Source organism: Ceratotherium simum, chromosome 7 (assembly GCF_057802395.1).
Source record: "Ceratotherium simum simum isolate JZ-2026a chromosome 7, ASM5780239v1, whole genome shotgun sequence".
NCBI classification, from domain to species: domain Eukaryota; kingdom Metazoa; phylum Chordata; class Mammalia; order Perissodactyla; family Rhinocerotidae; genus Ceratotherium; species Ceratotherium simum.
Window position 1 is genome coordinate 33,900,230 of NC_141906.1, and position 23,100 is coordinate 33,923,329.

The 23,100-nt window shown below is 36.1% G+C and overlaps 1 protein-coding gene across 2 annotated transcripts in view; it reads right to left on the reverse strand.

The window, feature by feature from the left end:
* Positions 1–23,100, reverse strand: part of RSF1 (remodeling and spacing factor 1) — a 150,686-nt gene that overhangs the window by 36,506 nt on the left and 91,080 nt on the right. For both annotated transcript variants that reach the window (XM_087433499.1, XM_004434034.3), the window contains exon 5: positions 18,401–18,555. In XM_087433499.1, the coding sequence (XP_087289625.1) occupies positions 18,401–18,555 (155 nt within the window). The remainder of the gene's footprint in view (positions 1–18,400; positions 18,556–23,100) is intronic.

The window sequence follows — 23,100 nt, forward strand, 5'->3', positions numbered from 1 at the left end:
CAATGATGAGTGAAAAAAGCAGCTGCAAAAGGACAGTTAATAGGATACCATGTGGAGAAACTAGAAAAGGCACAAAATTATGCTATATGTTCATGTGGCTACATACATATGTAGCAAAATCATAAACATGTATAAAAATGATTCACAGGACTGTGGCTGAGCCTGGAAAAGGAGGAAGGAGGAATGTGATAGAAAATAAAGGGAAGAGAAATATTAACTGTTTCTATAACTTTTTTTTAATCAAAAGCAAATGTAAGCAATATTCAAGGGTTTTATACTATTTTCTGTTTAGTTGAACTATTTCATTAAAAATTAAGAAGACTATGAGTCAGACAAACCTTAATGCTCTCATGTCACTTCCACAATGGCCAGCTGTGAGACCTTGGGAAAACTATCTTAATCTTTCTAAGCTTCTTTAGACTCTAAACTCTCTAAAACTGAAATAAAAATACCTACCCCAAGGAACTTCTGTGAGGATTTTTAAAAAATGATGTTTGTGAAGCACTTTATACAGCACCTGGGAGCTATTATTGTTGTTATTATTTATTATTTGGCCCCTTCTTACCACAAACTTTAGCCACATCAGAAAATTCAGTGTTTCCCGAAGCTGCTATCATTTTTAATCTGTCAACACTGCCTAGAAAGCCATTTCTATTCTTCTTTACCTCCCCATTCCTTATTTTCCCAACTCGTAAAACAAATAAAATATCAATAACCATCTCCTAGGGTTGTTAATGATTATAGAAGGGTGGCACACGGTAAGCATTCAATGTTGGCTATTATTATTATATTATCGGCAAAATCTTACATCCTTCAAGCCTAGGTAAAATGTCACTCCATGTTATAGTTTTATCCAAGTTTTTCCCTACAAAGAAATTAACTACTCCATCTCCTGTGTTTGCATATTGCTTTATATACTCTTTTATAATAGCATTTATTATCCAGAATTACAAATATTTATTACAAATCTATCTTACTAGTCTAATGAATTACTCTTTTGTGAAGAATCATGGATTGTTACCTGCAGTAAGACACTCAAACATCTCCTGACTATACTGAATAAACTGAAATGGCAACAAACTCTAGCCTATATGTTGATAAATTATATCAATACAGTTTAAGACATAGCCTTTATTAACAGGAAGTCTTTTTATGCAGACTGTAAAACAACATTAAATTTAAAATTCTTCAAAGTTTATCTGACCAACTTACACAGCGAGATTTGGGCAAGGACACGACACATTTAACAGATACTAAGGTATACTGCATTGAAGAAGGATTAATAAATACACTTACTTGAGACCATTTAAAATATAAGAAAAAACTAAAAATCCTAAAAGAAAATAGGCCACGATATGAGCAGATAATTGAGAGAAAATGGAATGTTCAAACTCTAGTAGCAATCAAAGAAATTAAAATTCAAAAAGCAATACAATTTTTAATCAAACCAACCAGCAAAGTTTAAATTTGATAATGTTCAAAGCTTCTAAGAGCATGATGAAAAAAATATGTTCATACACTGGTGGTGTTAGTATAAACCAGTACAACCACTCAATGATAAATATTTGTTAAGTGCTTGCTTTATACTTGGAACTTTCTTTAAAGAATTTTTAAAGACAGGGGAAAATCCTCATGGTAGAATGCTACGTACAAAACTTAGGATATAAAACTGTATTTATCATATATCTCAATTCTAATAAACAAATAAATAAGCAACCATGCCTAAATAAAGACCGGAAAAAAATAGATTACAGAATTAAGAGTGGTGTTGCCTCTTGGTCATAAGATAATGAATAATTTTTACTTTTTGCTTTATACTTCCCCAGCTTTCCTAGAGTGAACATGTACTATCTTTATAATCAGATAAATTATAAGCAAGCCAATTTAGGGTGACCAAGCTTCCTGGTTTGTCTAGGACTGAGGGGTTTTCTAGAACTTGAGACTTGCCATGCTAAAACTGAGACAATCCTGGAACAAACCCTGACAGCTGGTCACACTACTGCCATTCATGTTGACCTGTCCTTACAATTAAATATGTACACAATTGTTTTTACAATGGTACTGCTGAATTTCTTTGGAATCATCTCCTCTCACTCAGTATATCAACCTGAGTAAAATATGTTGACCATTTTACAAGATGGCCAGTTAAGGCTTAAGGAGCAAATGACAGCAGAGCAATGCAAATCAAACCTGGTCCACAAAAGTATCCCTGCAGATGTAGTATTTGTGAATTCAGTTAAGTTGTCACTTACCTTTCTGACTTACATTCAAAATTAATTCACAATAAATAGGCACAATGCACCTACCATGAGCAGAGCTCTTTATCAGTTACTGGGGATAGAGAAAGGAACAAGATTGGTATTACATTAAATTCATGGCTACCAGCTATCCCTGAGATACTGACACTGCCCATAACCTTATAACTTTTCTCTAATAACAACTATTTCAGTCGTCTTCGCTATCCTCAAATCTCCAAACTCTCTGCCATGTTCATATTTTCAGATGATTCTGTCTTCAATTTCACAGAGAAAACAGCCACGAGGCAGAAGCTCCTTCTCATCACCAGACCTGTGAACCTACTCCTGTTAAAATAGAGATGCCTTTTTAAGCTAAGGCCAATCCTTCCACCTATGCTTTGGATCTTATCTCCTCCAGCCTATTCAGGAAGGGTTTTAAGCAATGTTATCCTCTCACTTGTTTTAATGGGATCTCATTGGGTACAGTACGGAAAACAGATGCAAGAGGAACAAGGACAGAAATAAGAATAGTCAGGGGATTATTTCGAGAGAATTAATGATAAAAGCTCTTCATTCAGATTAAAAACCAAAATTCTCAATAAACCGCAAGGCCCTTTATTTTTTTTTTTTAAGATTTTTATTTATTTATTTTCTTTCCCCCCAAAGCCTCAGTAGATAGTTGTATGTCATAGCTGCACATCCTTCTAGTTGCTGTACGTGGGACTCGGCCTGAGCATGGCCGGAGAAGCGGCGCCTCGGTGCACACCCGGGATCCAAACCCGGGCCACCAGCAGCAGAGCGCAAGCACTTAACCGCCAAGCCACGGGGCCGGCCCCACAAGGCCCTTTAAAATCTCCACACCCCTCTCTCCCCCTCCTAGCCTTACCCCTCTGACCTCATTTCCTCCTGTATCATGACACCCTTCACTCATTCTGCTTCAGCTACATTACTCACCTGGCTATTTCTATAAAACAGGGGCTGGCAAACTTCTTCTGTAAAGTGTCAGATAGTAAGTATTTTAGGTTTTGCAAGCCAGACAGTCTCTGTAGCAACTACTCAACTCCACCTCTGTAGTGTGACAGTAGTTATGGACAATAAGATATTAAACAAATAAAAATTAACAAAACAGTGGCAGGCCAGATATGGCCTACAGGTCCTAGTCTGCTGATCTCACAGCTCTAACATATTAAGTGGGCATGCTCAGGGTCTTGATTTGGTTTTATCTGCTTAAAAAACTTTTTCCTCAGCTATCTGCATGGCTTGCTCTCTCAGATCCTTTAGGTTTTATTCATGTCACCTTTTCAGTGAGTCCTTTTCTAGTCCCCTCAATCTAAAATCACATCCTCTCTCTTTCCCCAAATTATTTTCCCTCCATAGCTCCTTATCATCATCTAACATACTATACACTTTATTTATTAATCTTGTTTGTCTATCTTCCCATACTACTATGTAAGTGCCATGAAAGCTACAATTTGATTGATTTTGTTCAGTTTTATTCCCAGTACCAAGAACAGTGCATGATACAAAGCATGTACTCAATAAATATTTGTTGAATGCAATATTACAGGTGAAATATCATCCACGCCCAAGAGTAGAATATATTCTTGCAATTGAAATTTTGCCTGGCAAAGAAACTTTTCACCATTTCAAAGATGCAGACAGACTTTACAGTTTCCAAAAGGGGCTCAAAATATTGAAATTATTATTTGGTATTATCAACACGCACTGAATGGACAAATAATAGGAGCTGCCTACACTAAAACATCAGTACTACCATTTTACTTCATGCTAAAGGTATATGATTGGTGCCACTTCTTTCAGAATTTATTTAAAAATTACATGGTAGATATTTGACAAAAGTATTGGGAATTTTTTTATGACTAAGTATAACAAAAATTTAAAAAACCACTCAGAACAAATGCACAGCTTCTTAATGAACTATTATAAGGCAAACAGGAAACAGAACCTTGCCAACTACTCCAGAAGCCCTACACTTTTCCCAATAATAATTCTCTCTCCCTCTACCAAGAATAACCATTAACCTGACTTTTATATTAATCACTTCCTTATTTTGCTTTATAGTTTAACCTGTTTATTATTTTCTTTTTTAGGTCTCTTTACTCTAATGTTATCCCCTCCATCCTTTATTTTTCTTGCAATTTATTTGATCGAGTAACCGAATCATTTGTTCTATAATTTCTGGATTTTACGGACTGCATTCCCATGTTCCTCTGTCCTTTTTTTCCTATAAATTGTCACTTTGATCTACAGCCTTCATCAGATTCAGGTTCGATTTTTGTGGCAAAACTACTTCTTCAGTGATGGTGTGTTATCAAGAGGCATTAACGTCTGATTCTCTCTCCTTTTGTGATGTTAACAGATATTGATGCTCAATATCTAAAACTTTTAATTTATTACGGATTGCAAAATGATGATATTCTCACGCTATTATTTCTCTACTAGTGATTTGTTGGAATAAACTGTATAAAAATAAACTTTACTAATTCACTATTTTGTTATATAGTGGTACAGTTCATATAGAAAAGGCAGGAAGAATGCTTGCTTCTTTTCATTTAACAGTTTTCAAAATAATAATTTGGCATCCTCCAAAGGTAACCAATTTTAATGAAATCATGGATTTAAGACATATTCAATGTGTTTTAATCCATTATAGTTATTATCCTTGTTGATGCTTAAATTTTCCTATCTTTGGCAGTGGAAACTTCTTTGACTCGACTCTTGAGTCTTTTTGACATCACTTGATAGTGTCCATATTACCTGGAATGACAAGGTGTTTCTTGGCTCATTATGCCCCAGAATTGAAATCAGCTACTTTTCCAAGAAACCTCGGTCTAAGTTTAGTGGAAAACTATATTTCAAGACCACCATCTGGGTGCTAAGGATGCTCACTGTTACTGGGTTGGCCATTGTTTCTAAGTCTTTTCAGTGGACAGGCTAGAAAACACATGTATATATTCTTAAATAATAAAAACGACTAACGAGTTCATAATGATATTTCAGTGTTTTCTTAACCTTTTCTATCTTCCATCTTATTTCTTTTTCCCACACCGAGAATCTTGGTTTTTCAAGGACACCAAAGATGATGTAATTAGAATATCACAGTTATTATTTTTTCTCAAATTATACACAAAATATTTTCAGAACAATACTGCCATCATCACCATCTAATAAAAAGTTAAAGAGTTTTTGTATGTACTCTTCCCATTCTTTTTCCATCTGTTTAGTCTTATTGTATGTCCATTATCAAAGCACATAGCCATTAAAGACTATATGTTCTTCCTTCCATCTATCATTTAGTTTTAATTATATGTAACTACGAATTTAATGCTCACATTCTTTTTGAAATTTTTATTTGAAATAATTTTAGACATATAGATATCTTACAAAAATAGTTCAGCACACCTTCACTCTGTTTTGCCTAAAGTTAACAACTTATATACTCATAGTACAATTACTGAAACCAGGAAATTAACATTAGTAAAATATATTAAACATTTTATTTAAACTTCAGCAGTTTCCTCCCAATGTCCTTTCTGTTTGAAGATCAATGTCTCATTTTGTTCTTGTGTTTCCTTAGTCTCCTCCAATGTGCGACTGTTCCTCATTCTTTCCCTGTCTCTTCTGACCTTGATAGTTATTTTGTAGAATACCTCTTAATTTGGGCTTGTCTGATGTTTTCTCAAGATTGGATTGAGATTATGCATTTTTGACAAAAGTTCCACAAAAGAGATGCTGTGCATTATATCAGAGGGTACATGATGTCAATAGCTTGATCATTTTGTTAAGGTGGTGTTGGCTGGTTACTCCACTGTAAAGTTACCATTTTCCCCTTTCTAACAGATAAATATGTTAGGGGAGATACTCTGAGATTATGTTAATATCCTGTTTCTCCACAAACTTTCACCCACTAATTTTAGCATATGTCAGAGATCTTGCCTGCAACAATTATCACTGTAGTGCTTCCCTAACGGTAATTTTGTATTTCCCTCATTCGTTCTACATTAACTGATATTCACCTGCGGGGAGAGATGTCCCTTCAACTCCATTTATTTATTTAATCAATTATGTACTTCTATAAGTAGGAACTCACGGATATTTATTTTATTCTATAGTTTACAATCTATCAATCATTATATAAATTTGTTGCTAAATCAGTTTCTGCTTTCACCATTGGGAGCTCTTTCCCATTGGCACCTGTGTCCTACTGATATGCCCAAATTCTTTTTAGAGCACATCCTTAATTTCTGGCATTCCAAACTGTCCCATGCTCATCTTGCATTTTCCCTGCCCATCCCTAGAATCAATCTCAACTCTGAGGAGCGCTGGTTCCTTTTATTGAGAATGATATTTTGAAGTAAGAATCTACAGGCTAAGAGTACTCATTGCTACTAGGGTATCTGTGTCCTTAGATGCTTCTCATAAACAGAGGTAGGAAATGTATGTATGTAGACTAAACCATACAAATGAATACAGTTATATTTATTTCTGTATCACCCACCATAGATGTTTTGTTAGTCTTTATGGCTTTCTGAAGCTCATTCACTAGAAGATTCCTATGGGAAAAGGAATGGGAAACACTCATAGGAAAAAAGATCTTACATACTGATAACAGTTTGTCTACAGTCTTTATCTGAAAGCAAGTTTGTCTGGACATAAAACCTCTAGCTCACATTTTCTTCCCCCTTACATATATCATGGCATTTTCTTTTGGCATAAAGCATTGCTTTCAAACAGAGTGATGGCAGTCAGATTTTCCTTTCCTTATAAGTCACTTGGTCTTTTTGTCTGGATAGCCAAAGTATTTCTTTCTTCAAAGCCCCAAAATTTTACTAGAATATGTCTAGATATTGGTTGTTCTGGTTGATTTTCCAAGGTGTGCAGTGTCTTTTCAATATGTAGTCTCACATCATTTTTATTTCAGGAAGTGTTGTTAAACATACTCTAGTATTTTTGTCTGTTCTCTTGCTTTGGTTTTGTTGGATTTTCTTTGCCTATCTCCAAATCCTTCTCTCTTCATTTCTTTTTCATTTATTAAAAATATATACTTTTATATTTGCTATTTTTAAAGGTACTAATTCTTGTGTTTGTTGACTCAGATGTTTCTTCTAGATTTTTGAAAAATCTTAACTCTTTCCTGAGTTCTATCACCTATTAAGTTACAGTTTTCATATGTTTTGCAGGAATGTCTTTCGGACAAGCTTTCACTCTCTGTAGGGATGTTATTCTGCTCATTATTCTCTTTTGTTGTTATAATCCTATGAGATTTGACCTTGATCCTTTTTAGTTGCTTATTTTTATGTAAAGTAGATAGTTTTTCTAATTTCATAGCTCTAGACCTCCCCATCTGTTATTTTGTGACATATTCAAAATTAAAGTGATTTACTTTAAGAGATCACCTAATTCTATTCCTCTCTCATATTTTTATTTGAACTTTCTTTTTTTGCTTGTCTCTATTGTCCCTGTCCTACTTAATTTGGATTCTATTCCCAGCAGTTTGGACAAAGCTCAGGGTAGAGCTTTGTCCTGGAAGGGTTTTGGCTGGAGAGGTTTGAAAATTCATAAGGCCTAGAGTACCCCAGCTCATTTAAGACCTCTGTTTCAGATACTGTCTATAGTTTTAAATTTTTGCCATCAATATGTTCCTTTTATGGAGATTTGTAGAGACTCAAAAACCATGCCACTGCCATTTTCCAAAAATCATGAATGAAAACTTAAAACTTTCTTCTTCTGATTCAAGTCACAACAAAATCAGAGAAAAATAGCTTCAACAGTTTCTCTAATCATGAAAGATTTCTTTTACTTTTCTCCTTCCTTCCCTGTCTCCCTTCCTCTTTTCTTCCTCCCTTTCCTCCCTCCTTCCCTCCTCAATCAGCACAAATCTTTCACACAAGAAACAGTATGGTCCGTGTCCTACTGTTCATGGCATAAAAACAAAAGACATGCAAACTTAAATGTATTTTCTGTCCTTTAGCTTTGCTATTTAAGTCAGGCCTGATGTAAAGAAGGAATGATGAGGGCCGGCCCTGTGGCTTAGCGGTAAGTGCGCACTCTCCGCTACTGGCGACCCGGGTTCGGATCCCGGGCGCGCACAACACACCGCTTCTCTAGCCACGCTGAGGCGGCGTCCCACATACAGCAACTAGAAGGATGTGCAACTATGACATACAACTATCTACTGGGGCTTTGGGGAAAAAAAAGGGAGGAGGATTGGCAATAGATGTTAGCTCAGAGCCTGTCTTCCTCAGCAAAAAGAGGAGGATTAGCACGGATGTTAGGTCAGGGCTGATCTTCTTCACAAAAAAAAAAGAATGATGATAAAAATAGTACATTTCCTTTATTCCTATAAAAGAAACTATTTAAGATATCATAACAAGGTAACAATAGCACCTGCATTTATCTGGCCTCTCTACAGTTGTTTGGAGTAAAACAATATTGAACATGGTAATAAAAATAGTGGATTATTTTGTGCTCGGTGCAAGGACGTTTTGAAACCCATCCATAAATCTCTAGATTAAACCCCCATATCATATCAAAATATTTCTTTGTAGCTTTAAGAGTGAGTATTCACCTTCTATAGAAGGGGTTACAAACTCTAATGGCCACAGGGGCCAGGCAGATAACATAAATATATAAAGTGGGCTGAGGGTCAGAAAAACAAAATGCCAGAAATAAAATTAAATCCTATTTTTATTGAACACAATACTAATATGTATAATGCTGGTGATTATGTCTCAAATAGAAAAAAGCTACTTAATTTTTACATTTTATTTCATAATTCATTATTCCTTTGATTTGGAATCAGAAGCTATGTAATTTTTTTTTATCACGATGACAGTGTTGGATCTATTACTTAGCACTGTTATGGGCAATACAGAATTTAGCCTTGAGTCATTTAATAAGGAGCAATGTTTACTACTACACACTTTATGTCAGAAAACAGCTGTTCATGAATGTAGGTATTTTCAAACATTGATAGAATTCTGAAGAACGGTTTTGTAAACAGGGCATCTACTCTCAAGATATCTATCAGGATATCTCAGGATATCAGAATATCTCAGGATATTCACACAATTTTTGTAATTGAATGCTATCATTATTTCGTTTTCAGTACTGTACTAGTAAACTTTGATTTAGTAATTTATCCCATAGCTCTTCATTCCACTCTCTCAATATTACTTAAGAAAGGCAACCAAAATATTAATTTTTCTTCTGAAGTCTGAAGTCAGAGAACGTATTTCAGAATTCAGGCCATCACATCATTTCCGGATACCAACTGCCATGTAGGAAAGTGGGCTAGTTTATTCCTTATCTACTGTATTTCCTACTGAACCAATTTCATGAAAAATGAGTAAATCAACTCATAAAATTACAATATCCAAAGTGTTTCAATTGTATTCCCAACCTAATAAACTGAGTCTTTGGGAAAATATTAATTGATGAGGCAAGGGCTTTTCCTTGAATGACATTAAAAAGGTACAAATTTTTTCCCCCCAAAAAAGGCTTCCTAGCACCACACCATGACTAAAGCCATCTATGGGTCATGGGCTAAGAAAAGTCTCTCTCCTTCTCCTAAGATCTTGGCTATTGGTTAAGTTGTGCTCCCCTGGTAAACTAAAAAAACTGGAATGCCACTTAGGTCACTTGGCAACAGTGCTTATTAAATCAATGGCCTCTAATTGATAAATTGCATCTGGACTGAGAAAAAAATATATAAAAACATGATGCGGATGTCATGCTTTGGGCTCTCATGAATGTAGTGACTCTTTGTTTTGGGGCAGGAAGACCCTGGAACGTATGCCTATAGAGTTTATTATAAGAGATACTGGCTTCTGTGGAAAATGAGGCTTTTAAGACAAAGCGGTTCCTGTACCTACTCAATGTGAATATCATATACTTGTTCCAGAAGTTGTCACTGGGGAGAAGACAGTTCCTGGATGGCCATATGAACTGTTGCAGAGACTGCAGCAAAGACTACTCCTGTTGGCAAGCTCTGACTCCTGTCCTACATCAATCTTAGTAGACTGATGCCAGGTGTGGTCTGCAGTAGTCTTGTGAGCCTGAATGCTTAGCTGAACCTAAGAAGGTTCCTGATGGACACTGTAGATCATCAAACCTTACAGTACAGAAAAATACTATATTGTGTAGTTCATTCATTAGACAAAACACTGAATCACCTATGAGTCAAGCTTTGAGAGCTTATCCAGTTCAAAAGGTTAATTACCACAACTTTGACATGTTTTACTTTTAACTTTTTTTAATACAAATAAATACCTAGATAATGAAATAGTGAAATAACAAGTTCTTTCACCTTTAAAAATATTGTCTTTACAAAATGTTGTGACCTCAAATTTAAGCTTTATATTAGATATTATGTTCACAATGGCCAAAGGATCACGTGTAGTTTACGTTTTCTAAGTATGACCTGTCTATATTTATATTTAAGACTTTTCGCTCAATACACACAAAAAAACATTTCCTAAAGTCGGGCTCATTAAAGAACCATATCCAAATTAACTCTATTCATTTAAAAATTCTCATCAGGGGCCGGCCCCGTGGCTTAGCAGTTAAGTGCGCGCGCTCTGCTGCTGGCGGCCTGGGTTCGGATCCCGGGTGGGCACCAACGCACCGCTTCTCCGGCCATGCTGAGGCCGCGTCCCACATACAGCAACTAGAAGGATGTGCAACTACGACATACAACTATCTACTGGGGCTTTGGGGGAAAAATAAATAAAAAATTCTTATCAGTGCTACAAACAAAGAAATCATGATGGGTAATATCATTAATATCTGTGCTTTCACCAGCTACAATAGAAAATTTAAGAAATGACTTAACTTCTTGTCCCATTTGTTCCCGGTAATCTATTCACTATGAGTAAGAGCATTTCCAATTGTACTTACACATGCAAACGCTGCACTCAAACTCAACATCAAAAAAAACAGGTTTTGATACACATGTAATATTTTTTTCTTAAGAATATATAACTGCTCATCATAGCATTCAGAAACAAATCTTTTCGAAATTTCAGTTCTTCCTCTGTCCCTCCCAATTTCTCCATCAGGTATCTTTTCCATTACTCATCACAGTTCTTAACTATAGATCTGTTTCATAATACTACATGTATAGACTGAATTATGCCCCCCCATTCATATGTTAAAGCTCTAATCCCCAATATGGCTGTATTTGGAGACCTTTAGGAGGGCCTTTAGGAGGCAATTATGGTTAAATGAGATCCTAAGGATGGAGCTCTAATATGGTATGGCTGGTGCCCTTATAAGAAGAGGAAGAAATACCAGATCACTCTCTCTCCATGTGCACAAATAGAAGAGGCCATGTGAGGACACAGAAAGAAGGCAGCCATCTGCAAGCCAGGAAGAAAGCCTTCAACAGAAACTGAGTCTGCTGGCACCTTTTTTTTTTTTTTTTTGTGAGGAAGATCAGCCCTGAGCTAACATCCATGCCAATCCTCCTCTTTTTGCTGAGAAAGACCGGCTCTGAGCTAACATCCATTGCCAATCCTCCTCCTCCTTTTTTTCTTTTTTTTTTCCCCCAAAGCCCCAGTAGATAGTTGTACGTCATAGGTGCACATCCTTCTAGTTGCTGTATGTGGGATGCGGCCTCAGCATGGCTGGGGAAGCGGTGCGTCAGTGTGCGCCTGGGATCCGAACCCGGGCCTCCAGTAGCGGAGCACGCGCACTTAACCGCTAAGCCACGGGCCAGCCCATGCTGGCACCTTGATTTGAGACTTCCAGCCTCCAGAAAGGGGGGAGAAAATTAATTTCTGTTTTTTAAGCCACCAAGAAATAGCATTTTGTTATGGCAGATAGAGCAGACTAATATACTACATTATGTTATATTCTTTTGCCATGTTGAATTTATATCAGGTATCATGTTAATAATAGCCACAAGACGATGTTCTGTAGGTTACTTTACCTGTTATAACTGTAGGAATATTCTTTGCTTCTGCAAACAACTAGCCCCACTCTCCCATTTTTCTTGGTCTGCTTTTGTTTTTTCAATATTTGATAGAGATATGAATAAAATAAATTTTTTTCACTTTAACTATAAGAAAAACAAAATGTAAGTACTAGGACAAGCAACTGAAACTAAGCCCAATTTCAGGGCACACAAGAGAAGACTACGGTAAACTGGAGAGTGAGTGCCACCAAGGAGGGTCAACCATTATTACTCAGGTACAGCCCATTGCTGACACGTAGAAATGATGGTCTACAGTTACCAACTCTCCTGGTTTTCAATTTTAAATGCTAACAGCAAATTCAAATTAAAAAAAAATACACATGTGAAGACATGTTCCCATAAAAATTTATAAATAAATGTTCACAGTGGCATTATTCCTAATAGCCAAAAAATGGAAACAACTCAAACGTCCAATCACTCATGAATGGGTTAACAATATGTGGTTTATCCATACAAGGGAATATTATTCAGTCATAAAAAGGAATGAAGTACTGATACATGCTACAACATGGATGAATCTTGAAAACATTATGCCAAGTGAAAGAAGCCAGACACAAAAGGCCACATATTATATGATTCCATTTAGATGAAATGTTCAAAATAGGCAAATCCACAGAGACAGAAAGTAGACTAATGGTTTCCAGGGGTTAAAGATAGGGGAAAATGGCAACTTATTAATTGTTACAAGGTTTCTTTGTGGGGTGATGAAAACGTTCTAGAATTAAATAGTGGTTATGGTTCCACAACATTGTGAGTATACTAAAAACCGCTGAATGGTACACACTTGAAAATGGTGAATTTTATCTTAGTGTTTTTTGTTTTAACAAAGCAGCACGGTACAAACCGAAATAAACATGTCTTTAGGCTAAATTAGGTTTGCAAGCTGCCATTCTGCAATTTCTATTCTCTACTAGAGATTCTCAAATGATACTGGTTCTCTCATTTTAAATGTAGGCAGAAGTGTATGAGTGCACAAATTAACAAAAGGAAAGTCTTTTTCCAATTAGAAAAAAAACTTATTAAAGGTTATGGGGCCGGCCCTGTGGCTTGGTGGTTAAGTGCACGCGCTGCGATGCTGGCGGCCCGGGTTCGGATCCCGGGTGCGCATCGAGGCACCACTTCTCCGTTCATCCTGAGGCCGAGTCCCACATGCAGCAACTAGAAGGATGTGCAGCTACGACACACAACTATCCACTGGGGCTTTGGGGGGAAAAATAAAATAAATAAAAAAAAAAAAAAAAAAAAAAAAAGGTTATGATTTCCCCCAACTTTGGTTTTCCCCATAAAAGTTCCTTTTAAACTTTTTGGTCCCTTCTAAATTAGAATACAGTATCTAACATGGAGTGAAAATATATATTAAATTTCATGGTGTTCTATAAGTACAGTAAATTCCAGGTTGTGCACCATATCCTGGGTCTTAAACAGACATAAGATGGGCTTAAATGACATCTAACACTCCCTTCAAAATCTATCATATTCTGCGAGTAACAATTCAACAAACATTTGATCGCTTCAAGCTTGGCAGTATGACTGACACTAATCTAAGTGGGACAAAAACAGTATAATAAGTGCTAGTAGAAAAGAGATCAAGAAGGTGGGATTCCAGAGGGCCTTGAAGTATAACTAGAATTTCCACAGTGGAAGAACAGTATCTTAGGGAGATACGAGCATGATAAAGACACAGAAGGGGAGCCAGCCCTCTGGCGCAGCGGTTAAGTGCGTGTGCTCCGCTGCTGGAGGCCGGGGTTCAGATCCTGGGCGCGCACCGATGCACTGCTTGTCAGGCCATGCTGTGGCGGCATCTCACATAAAATGGAGGAAGATCGGCATGGATGTTAGTTCAGGGCCAGTCTTCTTCAGCAAAAAGAGGAGGATTGGCATGGATGTCAGGGCTGATCTTCCTCACAAAAAAAAAAAAAAAAAAGACACAGAAGGAATGCCCAAGACACATGGAGAAAATAAAGGCATGTAGATGATCTGGAACCAGTGATCATGTAAGGAAATAGTAGAAGATAACTCTAGAAAGATAGGTTGAGGCCAGACTGAGATTCTGAATGCCAGTCTGAGAAATTCAGACTTTTTCAGAAGGCAATTCTAATTATCTTTGAAACAAAAAGCCAATTTAATTATTCAGTTAGTGAATTTTTTAGCCCATACGTTGTCATTTTTGGATTTTTTTTTTTTTTGCCTACTTTTATAGGTAATGCATTTTTCCTTGTCACCTATACAAAAAATAATCTCACTAAGGTTAGATACAAAGCATGGTAATTTAACTAATGATTAAAGAAAAATCTATTTTAGCTGCAAGAGTAGGAGTGGCTGTTTTATTCTTTCTCCAGTTCCTATTTATTTTTCCTTCTTGATGTCTGATTTCCAAATATCCAACCATACAATTTTTAACTTTTGTCACGTTTTCCTTTACTACTCTAACTATGTTAGACATTCTCTAGGACCGTTTCCAGCTTTCAACCTACTCACTCCGCCATCTCCCCACCCAACGGCAATGTTTATTTATACCTGAGAGTAATAAAAATGACAACCAGAATCACTTTTTTTGGTCTTGCCATGGAATAGAATACAATAACTACACCCGAGAGGATGAAGTTATAGATAGGATTTGGTGGGCTGAATAAAACTGTCTACTCCTACGAATTATGTGTAAGTACAACATCGAAAGTGCATGGCCTCTGGAGAAAGACTGAAGACTGGCTACCTGTGAATATTGGGTGTGCCACGAACAGGCTGTGTGACCTTGGGAAAGTTACTTTAACCTCTCCTTGTCTCATTTCTCTCATTTGCAAAAAAGGAAATAATAACATAATACCTAATAGAGTGCTGTGAAGATTATGAGACTTGATTATGTAAAGCCCTGAGAATAGTACTTGGCACATGGTAAATGGTATATGTGTTAGCTATTTTATCCACGATAGTGTAAGCTTCACAAAAGTAAGGGTTATAGTCTGCTTTGTTTACTAAATTTCCATGGCTAAAATCATGTTTGGCACATAGTATGTGCACAATAAGTATCTGTCGAATGAATGAATAAGAAACATTTTGCTTTTAGAGGAAGAGAAATAGAAGAGACACTATTTAAAAGAGAAAGGAGAAAAAAAGGGTTAAATGTCTTGCTCTTCCTCTACTTTTTCAAGAGATGCCCCCCCGACTTTCTCTTAATTGTGTTGTCAATAATTGTATTTTCTCTTAATCATGTTGAGCAATATAACGTCAGCATTCATTGAGAAACATTTTCAGAAACAGCTGTCTGAAAGCCTTTGCTGTTTTTGTTTCCAAGGTCAGGAGATGGCCTCTAGAACCCTGCTGCTCAGAGTGGTCCTCTGACCAGCTGACCCAGCATCACCTGGGTCCTTGTTAAAATGGCAGATCAGCAGCCTCACACAAGACTGACTCAATCAGCTTTTGCATTTTAAAAAAGATCACCAGGTGAAGAGCATGCATATTAAAATTTGAGATGTACAGCGCTAGATCACTCTAGTTAAAGAGCACAGGTTTCACAAAGATCAGGGTTCAAATCTAGGCTCTGACACTTTAGTATCTACATGACTTGTGGCAAGTTTATAAACTTCCCAATACTTTCATCTGTAAAACTGAAACAACAATACTGGTTACCTCAAAGAGTTGCTATGAGGATTAAATGAAAATGCACATGTAGCATTTGGCAGATTGCAAAGAAACAGGATGTGCCCAACAAATGTTAGCTGCTATTACTGCTGAAATCCCCACTCCTGTAAGGCCCCACGGTGAAATTTCAGAATTAAATACTATGAAGAACTTTACTGAGGAAATTGATTTGTTTTTCTTTCTGATTAAAACTATACAATGAGTCACCCTTCAAGATCAGTGTCAAATTTAAGTTCACCTAATAGGAATAATTGCCTCTTAAATTACTATTATCTCGCCCTCTTTTTCTAATTTATATTCTCTATGGTCTTGATTTTAATTGTGTGTGAGAATAAGCAAATACATGAATGAATGACCAAACTGAATGACCAAATGAACAAATAATATATAAGTCTAAATTCAGAACTAACCGTTAGGGAATGCTACTAAAAAAATTTGGAAATTCAACAGGCGGTTCAGACTACTTTAAAATTATTAAGCTTTACTGAAGTAGCCTAGAAATTGAACTTTAACATATAGAAAAGAATTTTTCAAATCAGAAATATGGCTTACGAATAAAACTATCACAAATATTTGAAATCATAAAAACACTGGTCAAAGGGGGACAATAATCAGGATTTTTGCTAAAAACAATGCTTAATATGTAGAACATTATATCTTACATTAAAAGGCATAATTACTGGTTTTCAAGCAATGCTTATGGCTAGGGGATGACTTTATAAATGGTTCTCTCAAAGTAGCGAATAGGTAAGAACATACTGCTTTTAGGTTCTAATCAAAACAGTAGAGGAAAACTAAAAGCAAAGCAAGAAAGCATGATAAGCAAAGCAAATTCCTTCCCCTGTCATTAAAAGGTATGTTATCAACAAAAAGTATTAACTTAAAATATAGATAAAATTATATAAAATTAGATAAAATTTCAGTTGGCTTCTTTCCTTCTAGAAAGGTTAGGATTTGATCTGTTTAGTTAAGTAAAGTAGAAAACTCAGCTAGGAAATAAGGTTTAATAATTATAATTATGGTAAACTTAAGAGTTTGCTAAGTGTAACCAAAAAACAAAACAAAAAACTCAATAGAAAAATGGGCAAAGGGGCCGGCCTGGTGGCATAGTGATTAAGTTCGCACACTCCGCTTTGGCAGCCTGGCGTTCGCAGGTTTGGATCCCAGGCGTGAACCTATGCACCGCTTATCAAGCCAAGCCGTGGCAGGCATCCCACATATAAAGTAGAGGAAGATGGGCATGGATGTTAGCCCAGGGCCAATCTTCCTCAGCAAAAAAAGAAGAGGATTGGCAACAGATGTTAGCTCAGGACTAATCTTCCTCACCACCTCCCCCAAAAAATGGGCAAAAAACATTTTCCAAATATTTTGGAATAAATAAATATTGAATAAATACTTTTCCAAAGAAGATATCCAAATGACTAACAAGTACATGAAAAAGTATTGAACATCACCAGTCATTATGGAAATGTAAATCAAAACCACAATGAGATACTACTTCACATCCATTAGAATGGCTATCATTAAAACAAAACAAAAACAAAAAAAACAGAAAATAACAAGTGATGGGTAGGATGCTAAGAAACTGGAATCCCTATATATTACTGGTGGGAATGTAAAATGGTGCAGCAGCTGTGGAAAACAGTATGCCGTATCTTCAAAAATCAAAAATAGAACCACCACATGATCCAGCAATTCCACTTCTGGGTACATATTCAAAAGAAATGAAAGCAGTGACTCAAACAGATATTTGAACACCCATGCTCACAGCAGCATTACTCATGATAGCCAAAAGGTGGAAGAAACTCAAGTGTCCACTGACAGGTGAACAGATAAACAAAATGTGGTGTATATATACACTGGAATATCATTCAGCCTTAAAAAGGAAGGAAATTCTGACACATGCTACAACACACATGGACATTGAAGACATGCTCAGTGAAATAAGCCAGTCACAAATCAACAAATATTGCATGATTTCTCTGATATAAGGTTCCTAGAGTTAGTCAAATTCATAGAGACAGAAAGCAGAATGGTGGGTGCCAGGGACTGGGGGGAGGGGAAAATGTTGAGTTAGTATTTAACGGGCACAGAGTTTCAGTTGAGAAAGATGACTCTGGAGATGGATGGTGGTAATGGTCGCACAACAATGTGAATGTACTTAACGCCATAGAATTGTACACTTAAAAATGACTAAAATGATACATTTTATGTTATGTATATTTTACCACACAAAAAAAGAGTTTGCTAAATATCTTTGCATTCTTAAATTAGTACAAGGATACTATGTTTCGATGATCTGCACATTTTTTGTTTAAATGTTTTTATTATTCAATATAAAAGAGCAAAGTACTCAATGGTTTTTTGCTTCTTTTTTTTCATTAAATAAAAGAAAAATTAACCTTCTTTTATAGGAAGGCTTCCAATTTTTCAAATTGAGAGAATTCCAATTTATATAGTTGGGAAGAAGAATGGAAGAAAAGAGAACAAATTACAAAACAAAGCAAAACAAAACACACAAAAAAACCTTGTTTAGGTGTTTCTTCCTCCTTTTTAGTCTCCTCATCCTCTAAGCTGGGACTTTCCCGGGAAGAGTTGTCCTGTTGGCTAGAATTTTTCAATAATACGGGATCGATTTGTGCTTTCAGGAGTGCAAGAGTCTCAGCCAACTCGTTTCGATTTCTAAACAAGGGAAAAAATAAGACAGCATAAAAATCTTTCTTCTGTTCTAAAGAGCTTTCAGAATAATACCTATTGGAAATTAAAATTATAAAAACACCTTAAGAACATCCAAAACACTGGTACAGCTAACCCTAATTAATCTTGAATTTTAAAATTAAGTATTACGAATGAATACATATTAAAATACACTATTCTCCAAAGAGGTATCTTAGACTATTCTCTCTATTAATTAGAATGGCAATGCAAATGTCTTTGGCTGAAAAGAACAGCAGGAACAAAATTAAACAAAAACCAAAGTGTGATAATATTTTAAAGTACTATGCAATCTCTAAGGAGTAGAAAATCAATGTAAAACTTGCTTGAAGAAGCATTTTTTTAATAAAATAATTCAAGTTCTTGATTCATTTGGAAATAAGAACTCTTTTCCACCTACAGAGAGAATAACATTTGATATTGTTATAAAATTATGATCCAGGTCTTTCTGAGTAATTATGGCAAAAAGTCAGCTCTAACAACACAGTTCAAACATCTAAGAATTTAGGTTACTGATGTTGTTCCATCAACTATAGTTTACAACTACAGAAAGAGAATTCAATTTGAATTAAAAATTCAAGAAAACCCCCAATAAGTAAGATTCTAATCTATGAATTCTCTATTTTTACTAACAAAACCAGAGTTGTGGTATGATCAATTTAAATGCCACTTAGAAATAAGAAAATTCACTTGGATATTTGTCCTGCTCAGATAAGCTGTGTGTAACAGTGAAGTTAAAAAGGAAACTTTGGACTAAGAGTTGGGAAACTTAGTTCTAGACCTGCCACTAAGTTAATTAATCAGCACCATGATCTTCCCGTCTGTGATCTCAAAGCACTTCTGTACGCACCTCTACTTCCATGTAGTTTGTATTAAGACAAAATTACCTGCTTTCTTACCTGTCATGCCACATATGTCCTCTATTCCTCCTATCCCTTTCCACCTCCATCCCAGCTAAACTCTACTGCTGGAGAGCAGGGACACCACCTTATGAAGTAGGCTCTAAAAAAAATGTCCAATGAATGAACAGAATCCCTGTCCCTAAATTAAATGGCTATGTGGCCCTGGAGAGGTCATATATCTTCACTAGGCCTTAGCTTCCTTGTCTATAAAAGACTGGATTCTCTGAGTATTATTAAATTGGCCTCCTAAGGAAAGTAATAAAATTGCCACTGATGGGACATCTTTCAGAAATTAAAATGACAACAATTTTGTCTTTGTGTATAGGAATGAACACACAGGTTTACACATAAGTATCATATGAGCATACATAATAAAATGAACAGCTTAGAATTTTATTTATTTACTAGTAGAAAGTCAGATCAGATGCTCTTTCAAGATCCCGTCTGATACTGCCTCCACTTGACAAAAAAGAAAATTAAAACCTAGAGACGGGCCGGCCCCGCAGCTTAGTGGTTAAGTGGCACGCTCCGCTACTGGCAGCCCACGTTCGGATCCCGGGTGCGCACTGACGCACCACTTCTCTGGCCACGCTGAGGCCGCGTCCCACATACAGCAACTGGAAGGATATGCAACTGTGACATACAACCATCTACTGGGGCTTTGGGGAAGAAAAAAAAAGGAGGAGGATTGGCAATAGACGTTAGCTCAGAGCCCGTCTTCCTCTGCAAAAAGAGGAAGCATGGATGTTAGCTCAGGGCTGATCTTCCTCACAAAAATAAATAAATTAATTAATTAATTAAAAAAAAAAACCCTAGAGACGTTAAATAAATTTTTGGCAAAGTTCCTATCTCCTAACTTCACAACACCAAGCTGCTTCTAACCTAAGGCTCTATCTACTTAACATTATTACTTCTCATATTCCATTGAGAATTCCACATGTAATAAGTGCTTTAACCTATTTGTTATTTTTTGAAGTCATGCTGGGAACTGAGGAATATATTGAAGTTTTTCACTGTATCTGTTTTAAAAAGCTTCCAAACATTAGAAGAGAGCCTATATTGCTAGAAAATCCATGTCAATTATTTCCACTACTCTAACCAATGAAGGAATTTAGCAGAAAAATTTATTAAAGAACTCTCTAAAAGGCTTTTAACCTGACTACTGTGTTAAAACGCAAGCCTATTATAGTTATTATATGAAAACAGAAAACTACCCATCTTTGGATTTCTGTTTTGATCTAACAATTAGATTTAGTACACTAAACAATTTTTTTAAACTCCTATTTTTGAACTAGTCAGAGGGAATTTTTATAAATACACATATATTCAAATTATATCCAAATTTCTTACCACTATCTACAGGACCTTTTAGAGTAGACTATGACTCTAACAACAATTCAGTTATTTTGCCCTCCCTCCCTCCACTGCTTTCTTTCTTTTCTCTAAAACATTTCTTCACTCAGGCATATTAAATCAGATATATCCCTCCAAAATACCCTGCTCTCTTGGGATGTCAGGTGTTTGCACTTCTGTTTTCTTAGCCTGCAATGTGTTTCCCACAGCTAATTCCAATTACTTTTTCAAAGACAAGCACAGACTAGATAAGCAAAAGTGCCATATCCTTACAAGGGACTATTACTAACTATAAAAAGGAATGAAGTATTGATTCTTACTACACAGATGAACCTTGAAAACATTATGCTATCTGAAAGAAGCCAGACACAAAGGCCACATACTGTATGAGTCTATGTATATGAAATGTCTTGAATAGGCAAATTATGGAAACAGAAAAGTAGACTGATGGCTGACATGGGCTGGGGAAAGAGAATGATGAAGACTGCTAATGTACAGGGTACAGGGTTTCTTTGTGGGGTGAAGGAAATGTCCTGGAGTTAGTGGTGATGACTGCACAATTCTCTGCGTAGACTAAAAACCACTGAATTGTATTAAAATGATGATGACTTAGAGAAGGATGTAGCTATGAAGGGGATGAAGAATGATCAAACACCAGATAACATTTTGCACAGAGAGCTGATTGGATTTGCTGACAGAGAGGATATGAAATCACAGAAACAGACAAGTCAAGGACGTGCCTCCAAGGTTTTGGATCCAAGAAACTGAAAGGATGTGGTTGCTATTAACTGAAATGGGACAAACATGTTGAAGTAGAAAGGTCAGAAGCTCAGTTTGGGGCAGATTGACTGATTTCGACTAAACAGATTCCAAACTTGTATTTTCCTACCTGTACCTAAAATTAATCCAGACTTTGGTGAAATGGAGCATATGATCCTAATATGTTATTGTGGAATATGATTTTTTTCCTAGTCTAGGGGTTGTTCAAAGTTTGAGACAGTGGTAGGGATTAAACCTTTCAGAAGCAATTGAGCTGATAGTCCAATTCAATAAAAAATAACAAAGACAAACAGACAAAACAAAAACAAAGCCAAGCATAGACATCATCTTCTGCCAAGTATGGGTTAGGTACCCAGATCCTCCACAGCAAGCTGGGTGATCTCCATCATAGATCACATTTATAACACACTGTATTAGCATTTACTATTTTCCCGTATCTTTCTCCCACAATATGGAAAGCTGCTCAAGGAATGGCATCATGTCTTTGCATCTCCAGAGCACAGCACAGTGTGAATATAGCAAGTCTTTAGTAAATATTTGTTAATATATGATTCCAGGGTTCACCAATAATACTCTATCTTTTTCATATAATTCCAAACTACTGGGTAGACAAAAAAGGAAGATAATTGAGTGTGACAGTATTTCTTATGGGGGCCAAGAAACTGAAGGCATTAATGAGTAATATCAACAGCAGCAGTATTAACAATAGAAGTTAACATTACTGAGTGATTACTACGTTCCAGAAACTACTCCAAGAGCTTTACATGAATTAGTTCATATAATTTCAATACAATCTGATTAAATAGATACTATTCTTACAAATTTTATAGATGAGGAAAGTGAGGACATGCAGAGAGGTACAGTAATTTGCCTAAGGTCACAGCACATATTAAAGGCAGGACTGACTTCAGATCTCTTCTCAATCATTGTGCTATTATTAGTAGCATATGGTTTAGAAAAGTCTTGACAGAATTTATAACCATGGGTCAATGAAAACTGTACACAATATTCAGAATTCAGTTTTTTGAAAATGATTGTGAAGCCATTACCAATTATTAAAATATTTTTATTAAGGTGTAAATTATATATTTTGTAATGAACAGATCTTAAGTGTTCAGATCATCAGTTTGATTACATGCGTGTAATCCACACCTCTATCAAGATAAGGAATATTACCATCACCACACAAAACTCCCTCCTGCCCTGTCCTACTTAATTCTTCTCCTCCACCAAAAGCAAGAATCAGAATTTTGATGACTGTAACTACAGATCAGTTTAGTTAACTCCAGAACTTATAACAAATGGAATCAAATGATAGGTACTTTTTGGCTTCTTTCACACATCATGCTTTTGAGACAAATCCATACAGTTACATGCATCATAGGTCATTTCTTTTATTGCTTAGTAGCAATCCAAGTATGAGGACTATTATGAATGAAGACGCTATGAACATTATTATACAGGGCTTTCTGTAAAC